This window comes from Heptranchias perlo, chromosome 12 (assembly GCF_035084215.1).
Source record: "Heptranchias perlo isolate sHepPer1 chromosome 12, sHepPer1.hap1, whole genome shotgun sequence".
In the NCBI taxonomy this organism is placed as follows: Eukaryota; Metazoa; Chordata; class Chondrichthyes; order Hexanchiformes; family Hexanchidae; genus Heptranchias; species Heptranchias perlo.
This window is the reverse complement of record NC_090336.1, coordinates 39,925,310-39,943,270: the sequence shown is the minus strand read 5'-3', so window position 1 is coordinate 39,943,270 and position 17,961 is coordinate 39,925,310. Positions and strand designations below refer to the sequence as shown.

At 38.2% G+C, this 17,961-nt stretch overlaps 1 protein-coding gene across 3 annotated transcripts in view; it reads right to left on the bottom strand.

The window, feature by feature from the left end:
* Positions 1–7,188: 7,188 nt before the first annotated feature.
* Positions 7,189–17,961, bottom strand: part of caprin1b (cell cycle associated protein 1b) — an 86,315-nt gene continuing 75,542 nt past the window's right edge. For all 3 annotated transcript variants that reach the window (XM_067994027.1, XM_067994024.1, XM_067994025.1), the window contains one exon: positions 7,189–7,557. In XM_067994027.1, the coding sequence (XP_067850128.1) occupies positions 7,475–7,557 (83 nt within the window). In that variant the 3' untranslated portion in view covers positions 7,189–7,474. The remainder of the gene's footprint in view (positions 7,558–17,961) is intronic.

Sequence of the window (17,961 nt, the reverse complement as noted above, 5' to 3'; positions counted from 1 at the left end):
GGTATGGGCCCTACTGAACTCACCATCAGAAGCCATTTAATGCCGAAGCTTTAAGTCTTCACAGCATCCTTTAAAATGCCATGAAGTAGCCTGCAGCAGCTAGAAGAAAATATGCAGCAGTGCACCCCCGACATCGTTGCACTCGTGGGAGAGATTTATTTAAATGCAGCGTACCTTGGATGAGTGGCATCTTCATGGGAAAGGTACAGAGGACGAAGTGCAAAGCAACGTACTCTCACAAATGCTATGATTATTTAGAATGAGATCTTCGGCACCCATTTGCTGGAAAATGTGATAATGGCTGGCTTAATTTAAATGAGGGAGCAAGTACAGACTGTTTTTATGAAAATCACTGATCATCTGGCTAGCGTTCCCAGCACCAGGATTGTGCCAGAGGGAACGGGTGAGCTAGCTTCCTCTCAGGGTGTCCTCACATGCATCCAGGCCCTTCAGAGTATTGAAGTAGTGCCAGATATGGGCAGGCGCTGGCAGCCACTGCATTGTTGTACATGGCTCCAGTTGTTGCAGGCCCCTCGTGACCCTGCACCTGGAGGTTTAGCACTGCCACCATCCTTATTAGGTCACAACTGCCTGTCACCAAAGTTTCTTCTCGCACTCTGGAAACACTTAAGACATAAGCCTCAGATTATCTAGCAAGACAGACACCTTATAGGATTACCAAGGAGAAGCACAGTGGTAATTAGAACACTTAATTTATGTAAATATCACTATATATATATATATATATTGATGTTTTTTTTATAACTCCTTAGTGTGAACAGAATTTGTTGGGAAGTTTTATGGGAAAATAACAAGTGTTGGGAGGGTGCTGAAAGATGGCAGTCACCTTCAGTAGAGGTAATGTGCAGGATGTCCTTTGAGGACACATTGTGTGCATTTGCTCAGTGACAGGATACTTGAGGCAGCTCTCAATCGCAGAATTTAACCCAATCTTCCATTTGACCCAGCAAAATCTTGCCTCTCAAAATTCAGCATGTAACTTTGGTGGTGAGATGATTTTGCAACCTATGCCTATCACCAACAAGGCTCAACGCCACCAGCAAAGACTCGCAACACCAGGGATATTGAGTTCAAATCACATGACTTGTTCAGCAGACCCTGACATCAATGTGGCAATTTACTGAATTTAGCACTGGAAGTTGTAATGTTGCTCATGAGTAGCTTGATTTGCCCACATGAACAAAATATAGCCACTGTTCAAAGTTAGTAACTTTGTTTCTGCAATGCTGGTAATTTCAACAATACTAAAAACTGATAAGAAACTACTATATTCAATGTACATTAAAAGTGCTGAATTAAATTCCAAATAGTATTAAAAGCTTAGTCAAACTAGGGAAATTGCACATTCCTGAAGATAATGCTCCACTGAACCTCCGTAAATTCTGTCCCACGACAGTCACCACGAGTGTCAATAGAAAAATCTCTTTAGCTTAGAAAATATAAATCTAAAAGCTAGCAACAATGGATCCATGTAACAGTCTCTTGCACATGACAACTGATAAAAGCATTCTGCATCAACAGTTAAATGGTACCAGTTGAAAGCACAATTGCTGACGTCAACACAATAAAATCCTATCAAAATTGCAATTTTTTATTTATTCCACTAATACTGTAAATTAACAGAAACAATCTGATTTATAAAGGCAGTGTGCATTAATACACACTAAAAGAATACCTTTTTAAAATAGCGTAGTCTGACTTTTGCATTTGCTATACCAGAGTCCTCAATGGACCTCTGCACCACATCATTCCAAAACACCATTTAAAAGTGATTTTAACTCTTAATTATGTTGAATATGCTGGTGGAATAATTACTTGGATAACCTCTGCTTGGCTAATGGTTTTCCCAAGAATTGGAGTATTGTGGGAGACAAACAGTTGCCTGGAATTTCCAACTTCCTTAGTGCACTTTACCTAACACAATCAAGCTCTGTTACTAACCCCACATTATAACAATAGGAGCAGGAGTCGGCCATACGGCCCATCGAGCCTGCTCGGCATTGAATAAGATCATGGCTGATCTTCTACCTCAACTCCACTTTCCTGCCCAATCCCCATATCCCTTGATTCTTAGAGTCCAAGAATCTATCGATCTCAGTCTTGAATATACTCAACGACTGAGCATCCACAGCCCTCTGGGTTGGAGAATTCCAAAGATTCACAACCCTTAGTGAAGAAATTCCTCCTCATCTCAGTCCTAAGTCACCCACACCTTATCCTGAGACTATGCCCCCTAGTTCTAGACTCTCCGCATCTATCCTGTCAAGCCCTCTAAGAATTTTATACGTTTCAATGAGATCACCTCTTATTCTTCTAAATTCCACACAATATAGGCTTATTCTACTCAACCTTTCCTCATAGGACAACCCTCTCATCCCAGAAATCAATCTAGTGAACCTTCGTTGCACCCCCTCTAAGGCAAATATATCTTTCCTTAGGTAAGAGAACTAAAACTGTACACAGTACTCCAGGTGTGGTCTTACCAGAGCCATATATAATTGCAGCAAGACCTCCTTACTCCTATACTCCAACCCTCTTGCAATAAAGGCTAACGTGCCATTTGCCTTCCTAATTGCTTGCCGCACCTGCATGTTAACTTTCTGTGATCCATGTATAAGGACACCAAAATTCCTCTGACTACCAACATTTCTTTGTCTCTCACCATTTAAAAAAAAATTCTGCTTCTCTATTCTTCCTACCAAAGTGAATAACCTCACATTTCCCCACATTATACTCCATCTGCCACCTTCTCGCCCACTCACTCAACCTGTCTATATCCCTTTGCATCTTCCTCACATTACTGTCCCACCTAGCTTTGTATCGTCAGCCAACTTGGATACATTATACTCGGTCCCCTCATCTAAGTCATTGATTATAGATTGTAAACAGCCGAGGCCCAAGCACTAATCCTTGAGGCACCCCACTAGTTACAACCTGCCAACCTGAAAATGACCCATTTATTGCTTCTGTTTTCTGTCCATTAACCAATCCTCAATCCACACTAATATATTACCCCCAATCCCATGAGCACTAATCTTGTGCAACAACCTCCTGTGTGGCACCTTATCTTTTGAAAATCCAAATATACTACGTCCACTGGTTCCCCTCAAAAAAATTCAAAGATTTGTCAAGCATGATTTCCCTTTCATAAAACCGTGTTGACTCTGCCTTATCATATTATGATTTTCTAAGTGTCCTGTTACTACGTCCTTAATAATAGTTTCCATCATTTTCCCGACTAAATGATGTCAGGCTAACTGGCCTATAGTTCTTTATTCTCTCTCCTTCCTTTATTGAATAACAGGGTTATATTTGCTACCTTCCAAACCACGGGGACCGTTCTAGAATCGAGGGAATTCTGGAAGTCAAAACCAATGCAACCACTATCTTTGCAGCCATTTCTTTCAAAATCCTAGGACGTAGACTATCAGGTCCAGGGGATGTCGGCTTTTAGTCCCATTAATTTCTCCAGTACCTTTTCCTTTACTAATCTTAATTACTTTAAGTTCCTCACTCTCATTAGACCCTTGGTTCACCACTATTTCTGGTGTGCTTTTTGAGTCTTCTACTGTGAAGACAGATACAAAATATTTGTTTAACATCTCTATTTCCTTATTCCCTATTATAATTTCTCCTGTCTGTGCCTCTGAGGAACCCACATTTACTTTTGCTAATCTCTTCCTTTTTACATACTTGTAGAAGCTCTTACAATCTTTTTATAATTCTTGCTAGTTTACTGTCATATTCTATTTTCTCCCTCTATCAATTTCTTGGTCATCCTTTGCTGATTTCGAAAACCCTCCCAATCCTCAGGCTTACTACTCTTTTTGAAAACATTGTAAGCCTCTTCTTTTAATCCAATACTATCCTTAACTTCTCTAGTTAGCAATGGTTGGATCATTTTTCTCGTGGAGATTTATTCCTCAAGGGAATATATATTTGTTGAGAATTATGAATTATTTCTTTAAATGTTCGCCATTGCTAATCCATCATCATATCTTTTAATCTAATTTCCCAATCTACCTTAGCCAACTCGCCCCTCATACCTATGTAACTTGGCTTTGTTTAAATTTAAGACCCTAGTTTCGGACTTAACTACCTCCCTCTCAAACTCAATATAAAATTCTATATTATGATGATCACTCTGCCCCAGAGGCTCCTTAATTATAAGATTACTAATTAATCCTATCTCATTACACAATACTAAATCTAAAATAGCCTGTTCCCTAGTTGGTTCCTTGACATATTTTCTAGAAACCTGTCTCGAATGCATTCCGTGAACTTGTCCTCCGAACTACTTTTGGCAATTTGGTTTGCTCAGTCTAGATGAAGATTAAAGTCCCCCAAGATTATTGCATTACCCTTGTTACATGCTCCTCTAATTCCCTGATTGATACTCTGTCCAACACTATAACTACTGTTACATTCAATTTCTGAACAGAATGGAGAGGGGCAGTAACATGATTCAGAAAAATTAATCAAATATGATGTACAAGTTTCTAATAGGCCCCAACACCATTGCATTCAGGCTGAATTTGAAATCAGGTCTATCTACTCATTTATAATTGTTCCTTCATTTTCCAGCATAGTCGTGGATCATGATCTCAAGCTGATTCAGGCATGGGAAGCTCTGTATTTCAGGAGGAGGGCTGCACAAAAGCATTCATTCTACCTATATTGTATAGTAAAATTAGAGAAGTACCCACCCGGTGTGGCACTAAGCCATACAAGCCAGCCCCAGAGTAGATTCCCAGTCAGGATTGAGTTTGTTAATCACCCAAGGTGCTACAAGTAGCATTGGGCCCCTAGGCCATGTGCTAAAAATATCCGCCAGGGTTTCCTGTTCTCGATCGCTATCCAGACTCTTCTGTAAAGTATGTACATATGGACGCTAAGCAAGAAAGGATCAGGTTTGGTTATGATGCTGTCCATAGTCGAACAGCCTGCTGACACTTCTAAAACTAACAGCAAGAATCATAACATTTTTTCAATAAAGCTAATTCCATAATTTTATTTTTGTGCAGCTGAGACTGTTACACTTGAGTGACATTTCCTGGTTTTCTTATTGCTGGTGGTCTGAATAGAGTGCACAGCAAATCCCACATCTTGCTTGTTGAGGATTGCAAATTAAGACTGAATAGGACAGAGCAGTGCATCATACTATAAAAGATGTATTTGGGGCTTTCCTAATGGCTCAGTGGGTAAATGCACTGGCTGCAGTAATACTGACCCAGAAAGATCAGGATGGCCTTCCCTTCGATCCTTGTTGCTGTGCCAAGTTAGTTGGTCTCTGCCTGAACTATGGTGGCAGGGCTAAGGAGGAGAAAGAAATGAGCTATAATTCTTGCCCCTGATTGAAGATGTGCATGTGTAAAATTCAGGTGGAAACAGTCTTAGCTCTCTACAGTCCAATAGTCTGCCAACACAGTCTAGGCTCAGGTAAGAAGAATGGTCACTTGGGCAACAGGTGTGGAATTATACCATGGCAAGAGTCAGTACTTTCAAAAGAGAAAATGGAAAAAGAGTAAAACAAAAATTTAAAAATGAGATGACAGTTACACTTTTAAAAAAAAAATCTTCCCTGAACAACTAAAAACAATTTTTCTACATAAGCTGGATTTGACTTGTAGTACTTACATCCATCACCAGAGGGTGAAGTTCTATTTATCTTTTTGTATTGGCAGAAACTTATGACTGCAACATTGCAATACCAGGTAGGCCCGGCTAGCATAGTACAAAACCTAATTATTTTAGTACTGCCAGGTCCTGAATCAGTTGCTCACTGTAGTCCAGGCAGAGAAATCTGCTAACTAAGCACAGATCAGACACTGAAAGGAGGGTCGTCTTAGTCTGTATAGCAGCCAGTGTTTACCCATTGAGCCATTAAGAAAGCCTCATCTATTTTTTCTATACTATAATCCACCACACTGTATTCCTGATCAAACTGATCAAGGAGCAGCATTAACAATTTATGCCAACATCTGCAGGGTCACCATTCTACTCTTTGGATAAAATATATAATGTAGGAGAGAGGGGAGGAAGAATTCTTCCTGCGTTTAACTGATAAACTTGGATCAAGAATCCTATGTATCTGGAGAAACAGGGAAGTGATTTGGTACTTGGAAACTGTATAATTGGGAGAGATACTTGAGCCAGGCGTACTAAATTTAAAAAGGGTCAACTGTATATCACAAATTTCAATTTCAAGCACTCCTACAATTCTATTACATGTATAAAATTTCACATTTCAGCACCTCATTGTGGATTTGGCATCAGCAGCAGCCTCTAGGGCATGAATTGAAGATATCAGACAAGGAAGGGCTTTACAAAGAGAAACTTAGATCCCTTTAGTATAAACTGGGATTAACTTTCTCAAATATAGCAGCTCAGATACTTTGTTCGTGAGGTGGAAAATAATTGTGATATTGAGCTTTGCAAACCAGGAATGTTCCACATTCAATCCCTGGTCTGTTCTGGACTACAGTGACTGGGTTAGGATAAACAGATACAGTTCCTGCTGCTGATTTCTATACTGCTGCTTAGCAAACATGTATGCATGTCAGGTTCAGTTAAAAGGCCCGACATGGTCAAAGAGTCTGCCAGCACTCAGTTTAGGTTCACACAAGAATGGCCACTTGGTCAGACACTGGTCAGCATTTGTGTAGCTGAGTGATAAAAGTAGACGCCTTCCTGGAAAACTCTCCTTCACCTCTCCAAGGGAAGCTCAAGTACAAACGTCATCAAGACTGGAATTCAAACTCAAGTCTCAGGAGAATCCAACACACATGCTGTCAAATGCAGAATTTTGATCCACAAAAATGTTCAATTTTTTTTTTAATATGTTGCACAAACCATTTGCTACATTGCATTTCTAAGGACAATACCAAACTACATTTCCCACCCTTCATAAAATCTGAGAAAAGTGACGTTTGCTTTAGTTTTACACTCAAGCGTTCCACTCATTTCATCAAGACTCAAATGCAGAATGAGTGGTTATGTGGAGAAATATTAGGCATTTGCTTCGAAACCTTGATGTTGGAAAATAATTATGAATTGTGCTGTAAACTGTGCTGTCACAGAAAGCTATTTTAGAAGAGGAACAGAGAGAATTAAATAACTTGAGTTTAGGCCAAACACAGAGGAAGAAACATACATTGAAAATCATGATTCCATTTTTGTAAAAACTTTTATTTTGCTTTTCTTGTTACATCAGTGTGTGCTGTATTTTAGGGTATTTTTGTTTTCTAAAAAAAAAATCACAATGTGCAATCACTGCCACAAAGGAGGCATTCGATTCCACTGCCTGGGACTAGCTGGATGTTATAAGTCAGGTTGTAGAGGGTACAATAATCCATTCATTCTTATTGTGGTATTTGTTTATGGTTGCTGTCTGAAACATTTCACAGTCGCACAAAAATCCCTTCCGTCAAGGTATGGGGAGGGAGGGTCCAGTTTAAATCACTTCCTGAGCTGTCATCTGGGTCGCAGTTACAATCTTTTTATTCATACCTCTTGGCCTTATCAATCCTCCCCGGCCTGCAAAATAAGACCAAAAATAAATATAATTTATGTCCCAGTAAATACTGAATAAAAAAAAAGCATAAAAGCTTCTGAGTGGTGCACAACTCACCCAATAAGAAAGTGGAAAAACAAAGTTTGGAAATTGTTATCTACCAGAGAGGTTGGTGCAAAGACCCTCACTGTGTAGTATCTGAGCTGCTACCCTTCAACCCACCCAGTCATATTTACAAGATATTCTAAAAATAAACTGGCGTTTTTAAGACATCAATTTTACTACAAAAAGAGTACACGCTTTTAAGAACTACTTAGTTTGCAAACTCACATTCCTGACTCTGACCCACTGTATGCTTCTCCCTTCCAAAATCTATTTCTTTGACGATGCCGTTGATCATTTGCCTCAACTCCTACTCACTGTGCATTACCCATCCCTATGTGAGGCACCTTGTGACATTTTGCTACGTTAAAAGGTACTTTACAAGTGTATGTTGTTCTTGTTACAAATACAAGTACTTAGGAAAGTATTTACAAAATAAACCATCAGTAATAAAATAAATTGTAATAAATGTGATGTTCTCCCTAGGGACACAAGCATCCCAGATGATTGCTGCATGCCAAGCTTTTTCACTTGAATGTTGCTCACTAGAAATCTGCTGTGCTGTTTTGTTTTGAGACAGATCCCGTGCCCTTTCACTGACCAGCTGAAATAACACTGAAGCTAGGTTCTGCCAATTGTAAAATCATCTTTGAATATTCATTAACACATTTTGTGTATTTTATTTACACAATGTCACGAATATAATATCTTATCCGACCTAGTTGAGGCTATCTCTTCAAGCCTAAACAGAAGTTTGTGCTGGCAAGAGTCAATGGTATAACAAGGTTACAAATACACTGCATCATTGTCTCAAATGCATAACAATTACTAAATGAATATATTTATACTTTCAGTAGATGCACAGAGCAAAATTAGAACTGAGCTATCACACTCAATGCTGCAACTGCATTTTCCTATTCCTTGAGCAATAGTATATTATCGAAAAGTTGAAATGTTGCAGTTATGTTTTGTTTGTTAAAACTATCTTCAACTGATTAGCTCCAACAACAGAGCTCTACATTTGAATCCAGGTTTCAGCTGAATGAACCAAATCCTCAGGGTTCTACATTTGATTCAAGATCTCAATCAATGTCCACACTTTATAGTTAATGCTCAGAAACTGAACCGTGGCTGATTTTCCCTTCAGTAGACCAGAGCTGCTGAGAGCAATTTATAGCATCCCTCCCACCTCCCTACTGCAATAACCTAGCTCGCTCTACTGTGCAGCTCAGTAACTGCTCCCAGCAAATTCCCTCACTTATGCCATCAACACTCGTTTAACATTTTTAAAAATTTAATCGGTTTATTTTAGAGGGTCTTTTATTTTAAATAAATGACAGTGATAATTTCCCTTTTTAAAAGAGAGGATAATAAAGTCTTATTAAAAGTTACAATTTCTAGAACAATTAATTGTACTTCATATTTTCTTCATATCCTGTGGTTCTCGTAAAAACAATCAGCATGCTGTCAAACAGCTACAAAACTCAACTAAAGTGCAGAAGAGTGATGAAAAACTAGAGCAGAGAAAGGGCAAAAATAAACTAAAGTAAATGAATAAGATAGTTCGCAGATGCGCCCGACACATTACCCTCATTCTCGTCTATAATGCTGGATAAGGATCAGGATTGAGTGGGCTCAAATTGTAGTCTTGATTCAGCCTGGATTAAGCTACAAACTAGTCCAAGCTCCAGCACACAGAAAAAAGGACCAAGCTAATTCACATACAATATTAGGCAACGGCATGGACCTAGCACAATTTCAAGGAGAAATATTGCTATGGAAACATATTCAGTTCAATACGGTACTACTGTTTTGTTTTAAAACTAATTGTGTTTCCGGTACCAGTCTCTATATAGAGTAAATAGTATATTAGGAATACAAAAGTTTTATATAAAAAAAATTAGGTGCAACATTAAATTTTTGCACACACGTGATTTTGTTTACTATACAAGTTGCTCTATGGCAATTTTGTTTATTGTATAGGTTAATGTATATATAGCTTGTACAGTAAACAATTTATATATACTTCTACAGTAACCAAATTCAGATAAGAATGGACAAAACAATGCTTCATCAGCAGGAATAACAATACAATAGCAATGAAACATCACATCTCTCTACAAACAAAATTGTGCATCTACATTACAGCTGTAGTGCCAATTCTGCTGCATGATGTAGAAATTTGGTCTGCTAGACCACAAAGAATGTGAGCTGGCTGCCAGCCTGGGCACATCCTTCACAGAAGCTGAAAGCAGCATATGAAATGAGGCCATTGGGGAAAAGAATAAAACAGTCTGCCAATATATCCTACTCTCCAAATAAAAGCAGCTCATTTGTTTTGGTCACACACAATGGATGGCAAGAAAAAGGCTGCCCAAGTGACTAAAAAGCCAAGGAGAGGTAGCGCATAAATGTGATTGAAAGAGTTGATACACAAAGACCTGGAACAATCTGGCTGCATAGCATACAAGGAAGTGATAACAACAGATGGCAAGGAGCTGTGTTGGTTCTCTGTGCAAATTTGTGCCTATGGCATAAAAGGGCACATTTCATAAGTTTATTAATTGGTTTAGTCATTAAACTTCAAGGCACAGGGGCACATTTAAGTGCATGCATTTTTTGCACAGTTGGTAGCAAAACACCATGGTGCAACTGGAGATATCTGGAACAAGGGTGAATGTCTCTCAGATTTGACCCTCCAGTTCCTGGGGGGTATTTGTGGCAAACAAATCACTATTCCCACAGGGAAAAAACAGTTCTGACTGGCAGGCTTCTTCATGAGGCATGTACTGCCATGCTTTTTTGATACATTTGTACATTTTTATAAGCCCAGAGGGGGCACTTTTAAAAAAAATATTGAAGCACTGTAAAGTATTTTTTTAAAAAATGAGTTTCAGCTAACAAAAATAGGTATGTAGAAACTGAAATCTTGCAGCTTGAAATAATCTGTCAAACATGTTGCTAATGTAATACTTGTAATGTCAATAAAAACTACTGCTATTGTTGAGGCAATGATGCAGTGTTAGACTATTCCATGTAGCTATGTTAATTATTTGTCACAAAAGTAGATTCTGAGTTTGAATAGGCAATGTGCCAGTGTTGCAAAATAAGTTAAGTTTCATTTTGGCTGTTCATGAGGCTAGAACAATTTGCAAACTATTTTTTAAAAAATGTATTTTGTTCAACCACCAAATTTTGTATCTCTCAGATAACAAAGCCACTAAGGCTTTCCCAATCATTTAATGTCCCCAAAATTACTTATCAATTTGGAAACTTTTCCTCTCAATTACAAAGAACTTAACATTTAATTTTAATCAAGTGGACCTTTATGTTCTCAAGGATTGGGAGTAAGCTTGAGCTTGAATATTCATTATTTATGCATGCAAATCTTAAATAATGTAACAAACTTCTGTGTACATTTAAAAAAAAGCACATCTAAAATCAGACAAGAGACTGCATCAGTTACAATAAGGCAGGGTAACATTGTGTACACCAGGGTCACAAAATTATATTAAATGCATAGCATGGTAGTGCTCAAACAAACTGGACAAAATAAATTCCAGTGCAGTGACAGAAATGCTGTTGGGTATGCATTAATCAATCAAGTGCAAATGGCCACGGTATTTTACACCCTTTGGATTTCTGAGAAACAACGCCCATCTCAACTGCTCCAAGTTGTTCCAGCAAAGCAGATGATTCACATCAGGCTAGTATAAACAGCCAATGAAGATCTGTAGATTTCAAATTAAAATCGCTTACATCAGGCAGGTCATTCCATACCTCGCAGTGCATGAACTTGTTGCAAAACCTGGGGGAATTTTGAGAGCAGGAAAGTATAAACAGGTCTTTGTTCTCATAATCTGGAGCTTTTAAAACAAAAGAAAATAGTTTCTCCTAATTTCCAATCCCACTGTGGACACTCATCCTTCTGCTACTGAGATTTGCTTTATACAGCATTATAAAACAATAAATTTTGAGCACAAGCTGATGTGAACACTAATATGGCCGTATTCTGTGACACTCAATAACCAACATATCTCATCAGGCACTATTCAAGCCCGTGTAGGTTTGCTGATACAAGACGCAATGGATCAAAATAAGATTCATACTTGACAATAAACTAGACTATAATATGCATGACAATTAAACAATGAAAGAGGATATATTTCACCCCATCCCCTCAGTTCTGCTCTCCTGAAAGTTTTGAATCACACTGGGGTATGGTTCCACATGCTAGAAAAACTCTGGCACCTCATCCAAATAGTGAACTTTGAGCTGAGAATGTCAGTCAGCAGAGTGTTTTGGGGGGTGAATTCCACCCTAACTTGTAGGTGGTTGCGCATATACCTCCAATGAAGACCCTCTAATATTCTTCTGTTTCTCCACAAGCTGTCGGAGGATGAAGTGGTGTGTTCTGTGTTCCCAATGGATCTGCTCCGATTTGGTATGTGCCATTTTAGTTTGGAACATGTTATAACATTTTAGTTTTGAAGAAATTCCTTCTCAGAGGAACAAATCTTAGGGTAACTGATGCCAAAAGTAAGTGCCAGTGGCATGGGGGGAAAATGGTAATGCATTCTGGCTGAGAAATCAAAATACAAGGAACACCCCCAACATTCTCCCTTGGATAACCTCACACATAGGTTTGTGTAGTAGAACAAATCAATGGTTGGGATCAATGCAAAGGGGCAAGAAGCTGAAACTGCTGGAAATTGAATACCACAGGTTTAATATTCTCTAGAGCTACCAATAAAAGGTAGCAACAGGATTGCTGTTCTCTTCAGTTCTATTGACTCTCCAATGCAGTTACCCTGACTATAATTCAATGTTGCATACCACATCACTGAAAACACTGGATAGTCAGCATCTGTCAAGATAACAGGGGTATGGTAGCACAGCAGACTAGCAATCTGCAGATTCTAAATTCAAATCCCACCATAATAAATTCTGAAATTGAGTTCAACAAATCTGGTAATTTTTGGGGTAGCATCAGAAAAAAATGACTGTGAAAGCTGCCAGTTATTCATAAAAACTCAACTAGGTGACTCAGGAAACCTGCCATCCCTATCTGGTCTGGCTTACGTGCGACTCCAGTCTCGCACTCAGTGGTTGACTCTGTGCCTTCAGGGCCACTCGGGATGAGCATAGAATTACAGAGAAATCACAACACAGGAACAGGCCATTCATCACAAAAGTTGCTTACCAGTGTAGCCCACATCCCAAGTGCAAGTAATAAAGACAAATTAACATTTCAGAACTGATAAAAAGGTCTACAACTGAAACATGAACTTGCCTGTTCACTCCGCAGTTCATAGTATCATAGAAGGTACAGCACAAGAGGTGGCCATTTGGCCCATCATGCCTGTGCCGGCTTTTTGAAAGAGCTATCCAATCAGTCCCATTCGCCTGGTATATGACCCTAGCATTTTCTGTTTTTGTGTCACATTTCCAGATTTACAGGTTTTTCACTTTTTAAACTTAACTTTTTACAACAAATATGCAACTTAAAATGTAGAGTTGAAATTGCTTCATAATTACAGTATTACTGAAAGTAACCGCTACTTGCAGCCTCCCGACTAATGGTTAATCTTGTGGACTTGTATAAAAAAAAGTTAACATAACAATTTAAGGAGCTTCCACAGATCTTATACAAAACACAAAGTGCAGCATACCCATAAAGATACAATATTTTGGTAAGTGAGGTTAACTGGATAATTAATAAAGGAGTGATGCCACAATTTATGGTCAGGCTTACAAGTAGGAATATTTTGCTACATTTACTTTTTTTTTTAAAAAGTGTGACAGGAAAAAATTTGACGTTTACAGACTGAAATATAAAATGTATATTATAGTATACAGCTAATATTACTAAGTCAGTCATCTACCTCTCTTTAGTATGTTCTTCCTCATTGAGTTTATCCTTCACAAGTATCAGAAATACATTAGAAAAATCATAGGGTCAGCACGCCCATTGAGAGCTTTTGCTTATGCTAGCCTTGCTATAGCCACAATCGTCCACATCCCCTGGTGAAAATACCATACTGAAGCTCATGCAAATTTATATATGCAGCAGATAATTGTTGAGAAAAAAATCCATATGTTCCACATTTATGGATAACGTTACAGCAAATCCAAAAGAAAAAAAATGACAATGTTCACAAAATATTTACTACTAAATGCAGAAGTTCCTCAATTAAAGCCTTCTACTCATCTCGAGAACAATGCCATTGTAACTGATCTGACCCTCTGTTTTATACAATGAGTCAAGCCCATGAGGAAGAGGAAGAGGCAGAGGTCAATCAATACACAGGTGGTGTAGGTTCAAACATGCTTTCCAAGCCATTGTGGAGTTAAAAGAATTATAGCATTATAGCTCAACATCCTGAAGTCAATTTAACTCAAAAGTGGTCACAGGGTCTAAAATATACAAATAACCCCATCTACTGAAAATCTAAAGCATCTGTTTGTCCCCATTTAAAAAGCTTACTACCAGATTTTGCACTCCTCCTAGATGTTGCACAGATCTAAAAGTGTACCCAGAAAAAGCACAATTGAATTCAACCTTTTTTTTGATGATGCGTCTGCACTAAGACATAAACTAACCGAAGATTCTGGAAACTGGAGTGCCAGCTTCTCCAGTCAGTTTGTATGAAGCCGGTTTGCAACCAATTCATTGCTTCTTGGAAATTAGTTACTCACTTTTTAAAAGAGAAACATTCCCAACCAAAATAATACAACAGTATCTGTTGATCTGTAACTTGAGCCTACCAGAGCAATTTATAAATTGGCCATTCTTTGGAGACTATTGGGTAAAATAACAAAGGCTCAGGAAGAGCTTGGTAGCCACAAATACAAGGAGAGCTGTCAGCACAACACCAAGACCAAGACTAAAGAATTGCAAGTGTTGCACCCTTGTTCAAGAAAAAAGTGTAAGGATAAACCCAGCTACAGGCCAGTCAGTTTAACCTCAGTGGTGGGGAAGCTTTTAGAAATGATAATCCAGGACTAAATTAGTAATCACTTGGACAAGTGTGGAATAATAAAAGGAAAGCCAGCACAGATTTGTTAAAGGCAAATCCTGTTTAACTAACTTGGTTGTGCTTTTTGATGAGGTAACAGAGAGGGTTGATGAGGGCAATGCGGTTGATGTGTATATGGACTTTCAAAAAGCGTTGAAGTACCACATAATAGGCTTGTCAGCAAAACTGAAGCCCATGGAATAAAAGGGGCAGTGGCAGCATGAATATGAAATTGGCTAAGTGACAGGAAACAGAATAGCAGTGAACTGTTGTTTTTTGGACTGGAGGAAGGTATACAGTGGTGTTCCCCAGGGGTCAGTACTAGGACCACTGCTTTTTTTGATATATACTAATGACTTGAATTTGGGTGTACAGGGCACAATTTCCAAATTTTCAGATGACACAAAACTTGGAAGTGTAGTAAACGTTGAGGAGGATAGTAATAGACTTCAAGAGGACACAGACAGGCTGGTGGAATGGGCGGACACATGACAGATGAAATTTAACGCAGAGAATTACGAAGTGATACGTTTTGGCAGGAAGAATTAGTTTATAGTGCCTCTCCTCAATGGTACAATTCTAAAGGGAGTACAGGAACAAAGACCTTGAAGGTGGCAGAGCAGGTTGAGAAAGCAGTTAAAAAAGCATACGGGATCCTGATTAGAAGTGTATCGATAACTTGAACATTGAACCTCAAAGTATTTTCAGTAACACAGTATTACACCCAAATGAAAACATAATCAAAGTCAAAGAACACCTTCAAATCAGGCACCCAAAGTAGAGATTTTGACCAAAGCATTTCTGCATGGTCAAAGCCAATGCAGATGATCCCCTTAATGTCAAAGCTAACAACTTCGAAACAGCTAAAACGTTCAGTCTTTGATAGCCACAAATCCTTCATCTAAAAAAACTTTACAAGGAAAGCATTCCTGTTTGAGGATCCCCAGAATGAATGCTAGCCCTTCATAGCCTTGTTAACAACCTAATATAACGATAGTCAAGGTTATTTGTATATCAACAACCTGACAGCTGCATATGAACCAAATAGTGGTTGGAGCAGAGGCATCACCCAAGGGCCGATCTACCTTGCATTTCTGACAACAGTGCAGATGTCCACATACACTCGAACCAAAGTACCAGATATGCCCTGATCAAGAAGTATTTAAGAGGCTGCTTAGATTCCATGTGGAATTAGACATGTCTCTTCATCTGCCATAAGTACCCAAGACAAAACTAAAAGGACCAGATAGTACTGCTTTGATCATGATGGCTACAAATTTCCCTGTATTATATGAATTCTTCTCTATAAGTGTTCATAATCAAAGGAATCCTGCCTTGTGCTGACAGACTGAAAACATACATTTTTAATGTGGGTAAATATAGTTCCAATAAAGGGAGAAAAAAAGGATTGCTCTGAAGTCACACTATTTACACTGCAAGGGATGGAGATGGGTAAATATTGCACTGCTCCTGCAGAAAAAAAGATTTTAAACAATCACCATTTCAGATTACTGCACCTCTCCCTGACCTAATCTTATGTATGTGGAAGATAATGTAGAGGAATAAATATAGCACAACACAGGCATTAAAATCCAAGTCTTGTGAAAGCAGAAGTTAAAAATACATTTTTCTAGAAGATTTTCATAATTTTTTTGTAATATTTTAGGAAACAGATTAGACTTCCATCAGAACTCTATCTAAAATGTATCTGTTTGTATACTCCATGCACTAAGTAAATAGTGCAAACAAAATTATACTGCAATCCTCAAAATTAACAAGTTATCAATGAGGATTCAATGTTTTTACTATGGCTAAAGTCATGGGAAAATATTTTCTTGACTGAATGTTTAAGTCACCAAAATAACTTTGGAAATTTACACTGAATAAATAGCCCATATAAAAAGGTTGCAGTTAGGACAACTTAGTCTGAAAGTAAGTGTTCACTTCATCTGACCATACACTTTTGTCCCTATGACATTACTATGTTGAATTATGGCTTCCTTTTTAACTATAGTTCTTTCCTGACAATGAGAACCCAAAGCTTTAAAAATAACAACTCTATCTGATGCAGAATCCAATCTATGCAGCACTGAATATTAGAAGATTTAATACCCTAACTAATTGCTCCACCAAAAAAAAATCAAATTAGACATATTTAGGAACATTTTGTTTGTGGTGCTAAAATACATTATTACATCAGGAACTGATTCGTCACATTAATGCTGATATGCCCAAAAATGACCAACTTTGGCCAGTCATCCAAACCACTGAAGTGCTCTACAAATCCAGTTGCTCAGTATCTATCCCTACAACAGTCAACTCTTTTTTTTAAAAAAAACTACAAAGATACATATAACACTTTCACATTTTCCAATTCAAACCTCTCATAAATATAGCTCATCTCTGAACCAATCAACTCCAAAGCAATGAGTTACATATAATCTATGTACCAGCATATAAAAATTCAACCACCTAGTTTCTAGTTCAAGGGCTCTTAACATTACAAGATAAATGCTTAAGAGACTGCCTCTAATGTAAATGTGCCATCAGGCAGAGTTTGACATCACTGCACCGCACTGCATCCTTTCTAGCACAGCAGCATTTAAATAAGGTGTAATGTCTGTTACAGTTCAATGCTGCCATTCTACTTGGGAGTATCAGCTTAATACTGGCTCATATCCCATACAAGAGCTGAAAGTAATAATGGATATTTACTGCATTACACACATTCACCATAGCTCAAAAGTCTGAAAATATATTAACAAGTTGCACAATCCACAATGTATTATATTGAAAGCTGTACCAAAAATGGAATACATACATGAAATACCAGTAGGTCCATATCACAGCAGCTGCAAGTAACTTGGCTTAAGGATCTTAAGTTTGTTTAAATTTTAAGACCACTTACTCAAGTCATTGCACAGTAAATGGTTTGAAGTGTCTGGAATGCCTTGAAGGCTTTATCACCATCCCAAGTACTTGGAAAACAGACACAAAAATCCCCCAAAATTCACCTGGACATTTTAGGCATAAGTGTGAACAGTCGTTACTCAGTCAGAATAATCAGAGGATAAGTACCACTGGAATTGGATACATTTCAAATACAGTTCAGTTATTCAAAAACACATGGCAGTAAACATTCCCGTCATGTTCCATTTGGAAATGATTACACTATTTAATTACTACTGCAGATAGCAAAGCAACACCCTACAGCACTTCGATCGGATGTGCAGCTAACTGGCATGTTTCTATAAGCGGCCTCAAGACCCATTATATTCACAACAGAACTCTGGGCCACATTCATGG